The following is a 12670-nucleotide window of genomic DNA, read 5'->3' on the forward strand; positions in this document are numbered from 1 at the left end:
GGTGCGCCCTATGGGGCGAAAAATACGGTAGTTAACCCGAGGTACCACTGTATATATATATACACTAAGGACTAGCAATGACACCGCACTTATACTGTTCAGCACCCTTCATGTAGTCTTTTTCTGTTAATCCTTGAAAAGTGGTCAATATTGAGGGTGGGAAATTGAGGCAAGATTGTGGCTGGCCTATCTAGCGAGTCTGTGGCAGAAGCAAGATTCAAACCAGGGGAGGTCAGATTTCCAGCTGAGTCTCAAAGTCACTGGTCTTCACAAGCTCTCATGTACTTTACTTTGGAGAGGGTTATTTCCAGGCTGATAGCCACATCAACCCACTACAGGAAAAATAGTGTGTTGTGGCACATTTAAAGGCTAACAAATTTATTGTGGCTTATTTGGGGGGTGGGCTGAGTCCACTTTGTCAGACTATTTATACATACAGTGGTGCCTTGCAAGATAAAAAGAATCCGTTCTGTGATTCTCTTCGTCTAGCGGTTTTTTCGTCTTGCGAAGCAAGCCCATAGAAGGATTAGCGCTATTAGCGGCTTTTAGCGGCTTATCTGCTGATCGGATCTGCTGATAAGCGGCTTAGCGGCTTAGAAAAAGGGGGGAGGAGGAAAAAAACCAGCAGGAACTCGCAAGACATTGTCGTCTTGCGAAGCAAGCCCATAGGAGATTCGTTTTGCGAAGCACCTCCAAAACGGAAAACTCTTTCGTCTAGCGAGTTTTCCGTCTTGCGAGGCATTCATCTTGCGGGGCACCACTGTACTTCAGGACGAGAACAGAAAATGTGCGACAGCAGCGCGGCGGCAGCAGGAGGCCCCATTAGCTAAAGTGGTGCTTCAGGTTAAGAACAGTTTCAGGTTAAGAACGGACCTCCAGAACGAATTAAGTTCTTAATCCTAGGTACCACGGTACAGAGAAAGAGGTAGTCTGGGGCAGTAGGGAGAACGCGTGTGTGTTTTACTAAAAAAACAACACACCCCTAATAATACGGTAGGATATAGCTGAAAATGGGAGCACATGAATACAATATTCCGTCCAAGTTGGTGTGATTCTTTCCCAACTCGTAGTCCTTGGGTGATAAATTAGCAGTGCAAGGAAAGTACAAACATCAGAAGTGGAACAGTTACTTTTTGTACTGAGAACACAATTCCCAGTGTCATTTTAGATTTATGGTACCCTGCGACTCTTGTTTTCACCGCAAGAACAGCCACATCTGTTGAATTTGTTTTCTTGAAGCCGAAGGACCATAGCTCAGTGGCAGAACATCTGGCCTGCCTGCAGATGGGCCCAGGTCCAGTCCCTGGGGTCTCCAGAATAAAGCTGGGAAACCTGCCAGTGAAAAGTAGGCAATACAGAGCTAGATGGATTTATGGTCTGACTCAGTGTAAGGCATAATCCTATGTTTGTATATCAAGGACAGCTGTTGTAGCCCGCATGTTCTTTGTGGGCTTTCAGTTTCTCATAGCCCTTGAGAAAAAATCAATACCAAATGCTTCTGAATGAAACTTCAGCTGCTACTTTTGCCACCTGTGGCAATATGCATGGATGAAAGATGTCACAGCACCAAAAAGGGTGAATTCTTACCACGTAAAAGGTGAATAATGCTGAGCATGATTTCTGGCAAGGCTTCAAGAGCTGAAAAATAGATGGCAGAATTCTGCAATTGCATCGTTTTGTGTGCAATCACAATTTTAATCACAACAACCCCCCATTTGTTTTGTAAAGATTTCTGGATGCTGATTGTTAATTAAAACAATACAATTTTTTTAAAAAAGTACAGCTTAATAAATGAACGGGAAACATACTAACAAGACCAAGAAGGGGGAAATTGTAGTTTAAAACTACTATAAAGGCTGTAATGACAGAGCCTAGGACTTGCCGATCAGGAGGTCGGCGGTTCGAATCCCCGCGACGGGGTGAGCTCCCATTGCGCGGTCCCTGCTCCTGCCAACCTAGCAGTTCGAAAGCACATCAAAGTGCAAGTAGATAAATAGGTACCACTCCGGCGGGAAGGTAAACGATGTTTTCATGCGCTGCTCTGGTTCGCCAGAAGTGGCTTAGTCATGCTGGCCACATGACCCAGAAGCTGTACGCCGGCTCCCTCGGCCAATAAAGCGAGATGAGCGCTGCAACCCCAGAGTTGGCCACGACTGGACCTAATGGTCCCTTTACCTTTACCTTAGAAAGACAAAAGAATAACAGCTCACCACACCTGCAGACCGTGCTGCTTTTCCACTTCTACCAAAAAAAGAAGTCAGATTTGCTGCAGCCTGAGAAAAGAAACAGCCATGGGGAATGGAGGACAACTCTGATGGATGCTGCTGCTGTGTATATGCCCTATAAAAAGGGAAGAGCAATCAAACTCTTTGCCCCAGGCTGGGTGTGTGCTTTGGTTGGAGCTATCCTTCCACCCAGCCCTGCTGGCCTCTGCTTGTGGAGGGATGCAAGTGTCCCTCCCATCAGCATTTCCGCACAAACGTGCAGGTAGAAGTGCTGCTGGCAAAAAGCCCTGATGTGGGGCATTCTTTGGGCCGAGTTGCTGCCTCAACTTCAGGCTGCTTGTTCCCCCCTTCTGTGTTGACTTGGCAGGGCTGCACATGAGGTGGTGGCTGTTACGTACTGAAGTTCTCACCCTGGGCCAGCAGGGGGATACTGTAGTTATGCAAATGAAGGATCGAAAGTGACGTTCAGTGATTGGATAGTTTTAGAAAGTTGCTACAGTAACGTTGTACCGGAGCTCTATATAAGCAGGCTGTCTGAACCCTTCAGTTCTGTTCTGTTCTGGCCTCTGAATAAACAAGAGCTGTTTGAAGAATCGCTGTGTCGTCTGATATGTTCACCCACAACTTAACAGTGGCATTGCCACTCCATTAAGTACTGTTGGGCAGCTGCCAGGGTTGGGACTGAACCCCAAGTGAGGCAATTCCATACTAACCGCCTGGTGTGGAAGCCCCCTGGGGACTTCCAGGCTGTTGCTGTTTTGTGGGTAGAATTCAGTCTCATACCAGAAAATTCAGGTAACATAAGTAGAGTGGATCTGATAATCTTGTCCCATCAACCTGCTTCTGCCCACCCCACTCCAAGTAATTTTTTTGTGTGGTAAGGAACATGGTAGGAAAATATGCCAGGAAGTATGGGATAAGAGGGACGCAGGTGGCGCTGTGGTCTAAACCACTGAGCCTTGGGCTTGCCAATCAAAAGGTTGGTGGTTCAAATACCCACAATGGGGTGAGCTCCCGTTGCTCGGTCCCAGCTCCTGCCAACCTAGCAGTTCAAAAGCACGTCAAAGTGCAATTAGATAAATAGGTACTGCTTCAGCAGAAAGGTAAACGCCGTTTCCGTGCGCTGCTCTGGTGTCAAGTGTTCTGTTGCGCCAGAAGCGGCTTAGTCATGCTGGCCACATGACCCGGAAAAACTGTCTGCGGAGCGGACAAACGCCGGCTCCCCTGGCCTGTAAAGCGAGATCAGTGCCGCAACCCCAGAGTTGTTCGCGACTGGACTTAACTGTCAGGGGTCCCTTTACCTTTACGGGATAAGAATTGCTTGACAAAGATTCCACAGCACACATTTGAAGCACATGGCACCCTCCAAAGAATCTAGGGCACTGTGTTAAGGGGGCTGAGAATTGTGACTCCATGTGGGGGGAACTAGTCATGTGTTAAATATGCTTTTAATGTACGGTGTGGCTCTCCATGCAGACAAATCAGAACTGATGCTCAATAAGAAGCCAATGTCCTCTAACCTCTGCACAAACTTTCTTCAAACAAATCAGGGTGATTGCTCAATGGGCAGGACATCTGGACGCAAACCCTTGTGTCCATGCAACCATTTGAGGAAACACATGTAAACTGGAAGAGAGTAGGTTCCCTCCTCCTTTCAGACCGTATGCAAGCTCACAACTTTTGTGGCTCTTTTGAAAAATTTATTTATGAAAATGTAAAGATTTTAGGACAACGGAGCTTTAAATATAAAGAAAACGAAAAAGGACAACATGAACAAATTCCTTCTAAGGTGATAAAATAAAACAGTCTTAACATTTAGCCTGTACAGAATTAAAAGAAAGATAACAACAACAGGAAAGTGGGGAAGGCACTGCTGGTTACAGCATAGATGTTGCATACATTAATGTACACAGCCTATAAAATACATGGAGCCAAGCTGCTTAGCCTGCTTTTTGGGTACTACAGAGGTGGGCAATGCACACATGGCTATTATGCACACTTCCTGTAACCCTCTCCTGACTTCCGCCCTATACTTTGTCACAAAAATTCATTTTGGAGCACCGTTAAGGCCTTATGCTGCTTTATCATAATACCTGCAACTCAGAGACTGATTTAGGCTGCAAACCTAATGACACTTACCTGGGAGCAAAAACCACTGAATTCCATAGGGCATACTTCCAAGTAGCCATGGTGTGTTTCAGTGGGTGTGGCCAAAAGTTTGTATAGCTCTGGCAGAATCTCTGCGTTGCATCGACTTAGCTTTTGCTGCTAACAGAAATCAGCAGAGACTTTGGTAGCAGGAGGGGGGCAGAAAAAAAAGGCTTGGCGGCAGATTAGGCTGAGAATTAGGCACTGCTGCCTTAATACATGACATGCAAGTGGCATTTAGCTTGGTGGCTCACAAGCAGAGCAGGTTTGTTCCAGTGCCTCTCTTGGGGGCAAAATGCAAACTCCTGAGAATGAAAAGCTGCCCAGATATTTGCAGAAAATACCTAGCTTACATTCATTAACTCAGGACCGTTAATCTAAGAGGCATCCTACTCAAAAGCAAATGCATACTGAACTTTCTGCATTAAAAAAATGGGGGCAGGGGACAAAACCAACAAGAACTATACTGGAAAATAGAGGATGATGGTGAGGTAATCAGGGCTGATTAGCACATTGCCTGTTGCCTCTTTTGCCATAAACGTGCCACAGTGTTTTCTGCCGAGTCCTGAACATCTGATTCTTGGTAACCAAATCAAACCAGGCTCCCTCTCCTTCAAAGTACCATCCAGAATTTCCTGTTCTTTGACGTTTATCTCAAGGAGAAACAACACCACACCATTTTTCTGTGCTAGTATGTGATTTAAACTCTTCTTTTATCTGCTACCAGTGAAAGACACATCATGTTGAGCAGGCTCCCACCTCATGCGGAATTTCAACACTACTGCTGAATGTTTACATTTTAATCATGTGGGTGGTTTAAATCAGGTCCTTTAGCCACATGGGCTCTGTATTCTGCTGCTGGCACCTACAAGACTGTGAGCTCCTAATTCTATTCTAATCACCAGCCCTTGGACAGGGGGGATTATCATTACTTTGGTCTGCTTCTGTAAATGAAAGTGGTTGGCGGCTGCAAGAATCTAACAAGGCAGCTAAAAATACATCCCACTGCAGATGAACACCGCTGTCTGGCTGCATGAAAGGGTCCTCATTACTGCACACCGAATGTCAAAAAAACTTCAGAAATCCATTTGCATATCTAAAGAAAGAAAATATACCGGTAAGGCATAGTTTGAAGGTATTATCTAACATGTTCTGTAACAAATTAATAACAATAGCTATTATTCTGCCCTTCACCCTAAGGCTCCAGGGCAGGTTGAAAAATTAGATTACAATATCAAAAATGGTTTAAAACAACTTACAAAAGGCTTGTCCCAATTTATTTATTTTTAAAGTTACAGAACTCTTAGGTGGCTGCAGGAAAAAGGCACCAAGTTGAGGAACATATCATTGATCACCCCCCCCCCCCGAAAGTGGAGTATCTGCAGAATGAAGATCCACACCAGGGTGTCTTTGCACAACGGTTCAAGAATTTTGAATATTGCTGGATTTTTTGCAGCAAGATTAAAAAAGAACAGGGATGACGAGGGACATAAACTGGAAAACTGACACAATGATGGCATTGTTTCTGGGGCTTTTTTGAGGATCAGTATAAATAGTACGGGCAACGCTATAAAAGGCATGTCTGGAGGGGCCCTTAAACAAAGCAAACGAAACAGCATTGTTACTCAAAATAGCCCGGTGTCGAGTTCCCTGCTCTGCAGCATGTAATACAATGTTCCCTGCCATCTGGACATCACTATGCTGTGTTTCCCTGACTTCCACTAGAAGCAGCCAGTTACGTAAAACAGAGAAGCCCAGTGTAACGACACCAGTGGAAGTTGTACCATGTTAGGGGGGTGGCAATGAGAAAGCTGGGACACGGGTGGTGCTGTGGGTTAAACCACAGAGCCTACGACTTGCCGATCAGAAGGTCGGCGGTTCGAATCCCCGCAACGGGGTGAGCTCTCGTTACTTGGTCCCTGCTCCTGGCAACCTAGCAGTTCGAAAGTGCAAGTAGATAAATAGGTACCGCTCCGGCGGGAAGGTAAACGGTGTTTCCGTGCGCTGCTCTGGTTCGCCATAAGCGGCTTAGTCATGCTGGCCACATGACCCGGAAGCTGTCTGTGGACAAACGCCGGCTCCCTTGGCCAGTAAAGCGAGATGAGCGCCGCAACCCCAGAGTCGGTCACAACTGGACCTAATGGTCAGGGGTCCCTTTACCTTTTTAATGAGAAAGCTAGGGCAGCTGTTTTGGGTGGCAGACCCACATTTCTTATCTGTGGTTCTGCCTTCAGCCTAAGGCTGTGTAATGCCATATGTTTAAAGCACCCTCGCAAAGAATCCTGGGGTCTGTAGTTTGTTAAGGGTGCTGGGAATTGTAGCTCTGTGAGGGGCAATCTACAGGTCCCAGGATTCCTGGTGTGTGTGTGTGTGTATGCACTTTAAATGTATGATGTGTACATAGCCTCTGTCACAGAGCAAAATAAGCAAAACCCCAAAATCAAGACATAGAAGAATAACCAAAGCAAATTTCAAAGTGAAGGATGCAATAGAGCTGCGGTACATATCTTCTGTAAAGCAAGCGTGTTCTGTAAAAAAACAACCTTCTAAAGCGTGTTTATAGGTCCCCAGTAAAACTGACTGCATACAGGGGTAACAAACTGGTGTTTGCCCGTTGGTTTGAAAATGTCTGTACAGGGGAGAGAGAAAGGGTTAAAATGTAGACCAATAGGAAAGCCGGAGGCGGAGCCTATCTGTTTATAAAAGGGCTTTGCCCAAGGTTTGGGAGTGGGTTGTTGGTTGGTTTTAGTGGGTTGGTTGGTTGGGAAAGGCAGTTGGAAAAGCAGTTGGCAGGCGGTTGGAAACAGAGAGACAGTTAGTGCAGTGGGTTCTTGTGTGAGGGGAGGTAGAAGAGACAAAGACAGGATAAAATAAGACTAAGAAGGTAAAGAGTAACAACATTTGGAATGCAGCTAAAATTTGTTTGTGTCTGCAATAAACTACACTCTTCTTTGTTAACTTGAGAACCTGACTGAGACTAAGTGATTTACAGGGGAGGACCTGGTGGTGGCAGCAGATTAGTGGTGTACTGGTCAATAGTCCGTACAAACGCCACACAAACGTTTGGGGAAAGCACAGGAAGCACAAGCCAACCCTCTCATTCTGACTCAAGCCCTTACCGCTAGCCTTGAGACGTTCCTTTTTGTGAGATTTTTCCATTTCCTCCAGGAACTGCTCAAAGACTTTCACATATGGAGCCAGGCTGGTTTTCTTGTAATCTATAAACAGAAGACATACAACAAAGTATGTTGTCAGGCTGTTCACTTTCCATGCTAAACTTAATAATCGTAACTCACAGCCTCCAGATATTATTGGATTCCGACTCCCCTGAGCCCTAGGTTGGCACTGCCAATGCTCAGGGATTATAGGAGATGTAATCCAACAACCACAGGAGGGTCTCAGGTTCCCTATGCCCTTTTACAACAGAAAAACAGCAGGAGCATGTGGCTGCATACACAGCATCCATCTAAAGCACACACACTGAATAATCCTGCAAACTGTTGCTTACCCTGCAGGGAGCTAGAAGTCCTAGCACCCTTAACAAAGTACAGTCCCCAGAATCGGTTGCTGACGTGCATGTGTGTGCTTTAAATGTGTGGTGTATACACAGCCTGTATCTCATCTGTCCCTGAAGGTAAGGGACACAGATCAGCTTTCTCCACTAGATGGAGATGTTTTAATACACTTCCCCCAGCCTGCTCTGAGCCAGCTGGGAGAAAAGAAGACTCAAATCTGCAGAGCTCTGGAAGGTACAGCAAGGCAGGGTGAGATTTGTTCCCATTTTCCCCTGCCACCCTCCATGTGCTCTGATCAGCGTTAAAAAGCCAGTCTCCTAATCTCACATTCTAGCCCAGGGGTCGGCAAGCTTTTTGGGGGGCGGTCCAGTTCACCGCATCACAAACCTCCTGGTGGGCCGGAGTGCGTGTGCGCACGTGCATATGGCAGAGGGGGCTTCTCTCTCCCACAGCCCTTCCCCCTGCCTACCTAGGGTGCTGCCAAGAGGCAGAGGCTAATGGTGGCAATGGAGGAGGAATGAGCAGCCTGAAAGGGCTGCTTTTGGGCTGCTTGTTCCTTCTCTGCCGCCGCCAGCAGCGGCACTGGCGGCGGCAGCATAAGCTGCAGTGGCAAACAGCTTGCTCCAACAAGGGGCTGCTGAAAATGCACTCAGCCAGGCCAGGCCAGGCCAGCCCCCTTCCTCCTCTTGGCCATGTGCAGCCGCCGCTCGCCCATTGGCCGGGGCCTCAAAACTTTGCAGGCGATTGGCCAGCGATTTGCTGCACAAGAAGGAGGGATAGAGGAGAGAGGAGGTTCTGCCATGGTGAGGAAGAGGGGAGAAAATGTTGGCAAAAAAAAAAAAAAATGGCGCCCGTGCCGCAAAAACCCCCACCATGGAATCCAACCGCCGATCCATGGAACTGGCCATAGGCCGGTTCCAGGAGGCTCATGGGCTGGATCCGGCTTATGGGCCTTAGGTTGCCAACCTCTGTTCTAGCCCATGGGTCAGCAAACTAAGGGCCGTGGGCTGGATAAGGCCCAATTGCCTTCTGGATCCGGCCCACGGACAGTTCGGGAATCACTGCATGGATCGCCAGCATGCGTGTTCTTTCCCTCGCCCTCACACAGCGGCAAACAGCAGCGCCTCCTCCCTCCCTCCCTCCTCCTGGCTTCTCCCCACCCTACCTAGAGGAGGAAGGGGGTTGGGCTTTGTTGGTGCCAGCAGCGCTCGAGTGGCCGCCATTTTAATCAGCCCCTCTCTGGCGTACCTCCACCGCCGCCAGCCCCTGCCACTCGCAAGACACAGGTAAGCAGCCACTAGAGCTCTTGCATCATCCCCCCCCCCAAATAAAGTCTGGGCCCCCCCAAGGTCTGAGGGACAGTGGACTTTTCCTGCTGGAAAAGTTTGCTGACCCCTGTTCTAGCCAAACAGGCTATAAATACACACGTGTCAGGGTTTGGCCCTAAATGTGTGTGACATGTAACTCTGAGGCCAAGCCTATTACAGGCTTATGCAAGAACTCAATGAGTGCTGTATATCTTTTCTTCCTTTGGGATAACAGATATTACATTTGTGCAAGGGGGCTCCCCTCCTCCCCCAATTTACTTTGAAGCCCTGGGGGAACCCCTACAACAGATTTAGGGGTTGTGCGGGGGGAGGAGAGGGGGAGAAAATTCCACATGCGAGCAGAAATCTTTGCGCTTACGGAATGATTGCCATGGCGCTACATTGGATTCCACTCATTAATTATTATTTCTTTATGGGTGAGATTCAACCAATGGGTCCAGTCAGTTTGTGTGATGGGTCCCACCCCCCATCTCCTCCTCGGTGGCTCAGTGGGTGGTGGTTTGGCAGAACTCTGGAACATTGCATGGGGGGGGGGCGGGGAGAGAGAAATTGTCCTTTCTGTCAAGTGAAAATGCTTGCACTGAAGAAACATAGCACAATATTGGATCCTGCCTTTTCTCCCAAGTCCAAGGCAGCAAACAGAAAAATGTTAAGTCAATACGGTATAAAAAATCAAAAAACATACAGTACAGTTGTACCTCGGAAGTAGAATAGAATCCGTTCTGGAAGTCCATTTGACTTCCTAAACGTTTGGAAACCAAGGCACGGCTTCCGATTGGCTGCAGGAAGCTCCTGCAGCCAACTGGAAGCTGCGAAAGCCAAGCCAGGCGTTCGGGTTCCAAAGAACGTTCGCAAACTGGAACGCTTGGCGCTCGGGAGCCAAAACGTTCGATTCGCAAGGCATTCGTCAACCAAGGTACGACTGTACTTAAAACATTTTTTAAAACAATTTAAAAAACCATACTAAAACTTCTAAAAATCGCCATGTTGTTGTGATTATACAGTGGAACCTCGTTTTTTGAGCGTCTTGAAAGCCGAATGTTTCAGAACCCGAACGCTGAAAACCCAGAAGTACCGTATTTTTTGTGTGTATAAGACTAGGTCTCCCCTCCCAAATAATGTCAAAAATTAGGGGGTGTTTTATACACGGATAGTGCCAAGGGTGGACTGGTGATTGGTTGTTGCCCAAAAATAGGGGGCATCTTATATATGGGGGGTCTTATAGATGGAAAAATATGATAATTGCTTCTGGTTTTCAAACACACCTCGGAAGTCGAACGGATTCTGCGGCATGTTTTTCCATTTTCAACATTGAAATACCGACAGCTCTTTGCACCTCGGTTGTCGAACGTTTCAGAAGTCTTCCGGAACAGATTATGTTCGACAACCGAGGTTCCACTGTATAAGTTTTACTATTGCCTTATTACAATCTCATGTTCGAAAGTGGGTGAAGATTTCACAAGGTCTTACGCTGCCTTTCACGAACCTCTGCTCCGCCGAGAGTTTTCGGGCTCCCCGTCATTTTCTTTTGCATCCCCCTCGTCGTTGCTAACTGTGTCCAGCTCATGACAGAGGCGGCTAAAACAAAACAGAAACATCAGGAACCCCACAAAACCTGGTAAAAAGATAAAGGGACCCCTGACCATGAGGTCCAGTCGTGGCCGACTCTGGGGTTGCGGAGCTCATCTCGCTTTATTGGCCGAGGGAGCCGGCATACAGCTTCCAGGTCATGTAGCCAGCATGACTAAGCAGCTTATGGCGAACCACAGCAGCGCATGGAAAAGCCGCTTACCTTCCCGCCGGAGCGGTACCTATTTATCTACTTGCATTTCGACGTGATTTCGAACTGCTAGGTTGGCAGGAGCTGGGACTGAACAATGGGAGCTCACCCCATCGTGGGGATTTGAACCGCCGACCTTCTGATCGGCAAGCTCTAGGCTCTGCGGTTTAACCCACAGCGCCACTCTTCTAGGAACATCCTCTCTTCAAATCCACCTTCTGTATTACAGGGTGGAACTCTTTCAACAGCTTGGTCCTATGCAGTTTAGCACTCCTAAACCCACTGATGCATACGATCAGGCAACGTCGGGAGTCCTCTGTATGTTGTTGGACTACATCTCCCATCATCCCTGACTATCAGCTGGCTGGGGTTGATGGGAGTTGGAGTCCAACAACACCTGGAAGGCCACAGGTTCCCCAGCTCTGGGCTATGCCAAAACTGAGGCAGAATAATGTTGTTACCTGCCCTGGGACCTTATTAATAAATCTCATCTACAGTGGTGCCTCGCAAGACGAAATTAATCCGTTCCGCGAGTCTCTTCGTCTTGCGGTTTCTTTGTCTTGCGAAGCATGGTGATTAACGGCTTAGCGGCTTTTAACGGCTTAGCGGCTTTAAGAAAAAGGAAACAAACTCGCAAGAACTCGCAAGACGTTTCGTCTTGCGAAGCAAGCCCATAGGGAAATTCGTCTTGCGGAACGACTAAAAAACCGGAAAACTCTTTCGTCTTGCGTGTTTTTCGTCTTGTGAGGCATTCGTCTTGCGAGGTACCACTGTATTACAGTTTTTGGAATGTTGTTTGTTTACTATGCATTTTGACACTTCATACAATAATGTAAACAAATCCTGCATGATGGTTCTAGAGATCAAGCAGCAGGAGAAGGTTTTCCTTTATGTTTGGACGTAATTGGCTACCATTTTGAAGCAAGGTGGTGGACTGAACCTTTCAAAACTTCAGTGATTGCAACTACCGATTTCAAAACTCCACCATTTACTGTATTTTTCGCTCTACAAGACGCACCAGACCATAAGACACACCTAGTTTTTGGAGGAGGAAAACAAGAAAAAAAATATTCTGAATCTCAGAAGCCAGAACAGCAAGAGGGATCACTGCGCAGCGAAAGCAGCAATCCCTCTTGCTGTTCTGGCTTCTGGGATAGCTGCGCAGCCTGCATTCGCTCCATAAGACGCACACACATTTCCCCTTACTTTTTAGGAGGGAAAAAGTGAGTCTTATAGAGCAAAAAATACGGTATTTATTTTTTGTTTCTTAGAATTCCCAACCAATGAAGGTCACGAGGCTGCTGGTCAACAGTAAATATGTAATGGAGAATGTTGTGTTGTGGCTGCAGAGATATGAGGGTTAAAGGAAATTAAGAGTAAGAAACAGGAGTTTCCTCCCCTCGGTTAAAAAAAGCTATGCCTCTGTTAACACAAGATGCTGTAATCCTCCTAGTCCAGTGACCTAAGGGTCTAACCACATGAAGAGCAGCTGATATGGTGTCTTCCAGATGCTGTTAGACTACAATGGCCATCATTCCTAACTGTTGGCCAAGATGGCTGGGGCTGATGGGAGTTGTAGTCCAACAGCATGTGGAAGCCACCACAGTGGCTATCACCAGACTACGCAGTGAAGCTAATGCAGACTGCTGCTGCAGCTCTGCGCTCCAAGAGACA

At 47.2% G+C, this 12670-nt stretch overlaps 2 protein-coding genes across 3 annotated transcripts in view; one reads left to right on the top strand and one right to left on the bottom strand.

Annotated features, from left to right (window-relative positions):
* The window catches only part of ADCY6 (adenylate cyclase 6), a 934310-nt gene that overhangs the window by 412633 nt on the left and 509007 nt on the right, over nt 1–12670 (top strand). The gene's annotated exons all lie outside the window — the stretch shown is intronic.
* Nucleotides 4289–12670, bottom strand: part of PRIM1 (DNA primase subunit 1) — a 44568-nt gene continuing 36186 nt past the window's right edge. For both annotated transcript variants that reach the window (XM_083484926.1, XM_083484927.1), the window contains exons 11-13: nt 10703–10794; nt 7493–7591; nt 4289–5469 (exon numbers count right to left, since the gene is read on the bottom strand). In XM_083484926.1, coding sequence (XP_083341052.1) covers nt 5450–5469; nt 7493–7591; nt 10703–10794 — 211 coding nt within the window. In that variant the 3' untranslated portion in view covers nt 4289–5449. The remainder of the gene's footprint in view (nt 5470–7492; nt 7592–10702; nt 10795–12670) is intronic.

This window comes from Podarcis liolepis (genome assembly GCF_965112155.1).
Source record: "Podarcis liolepis genome assembly, chromosome: 2".
NCBI classification, from domain to species: domain Eukaryota; kingdom Metazoa; phylum Chordata; class Lepidosauria; order Squamata; family Lacertidae; genus Podarcis; species Podarcis liolepis.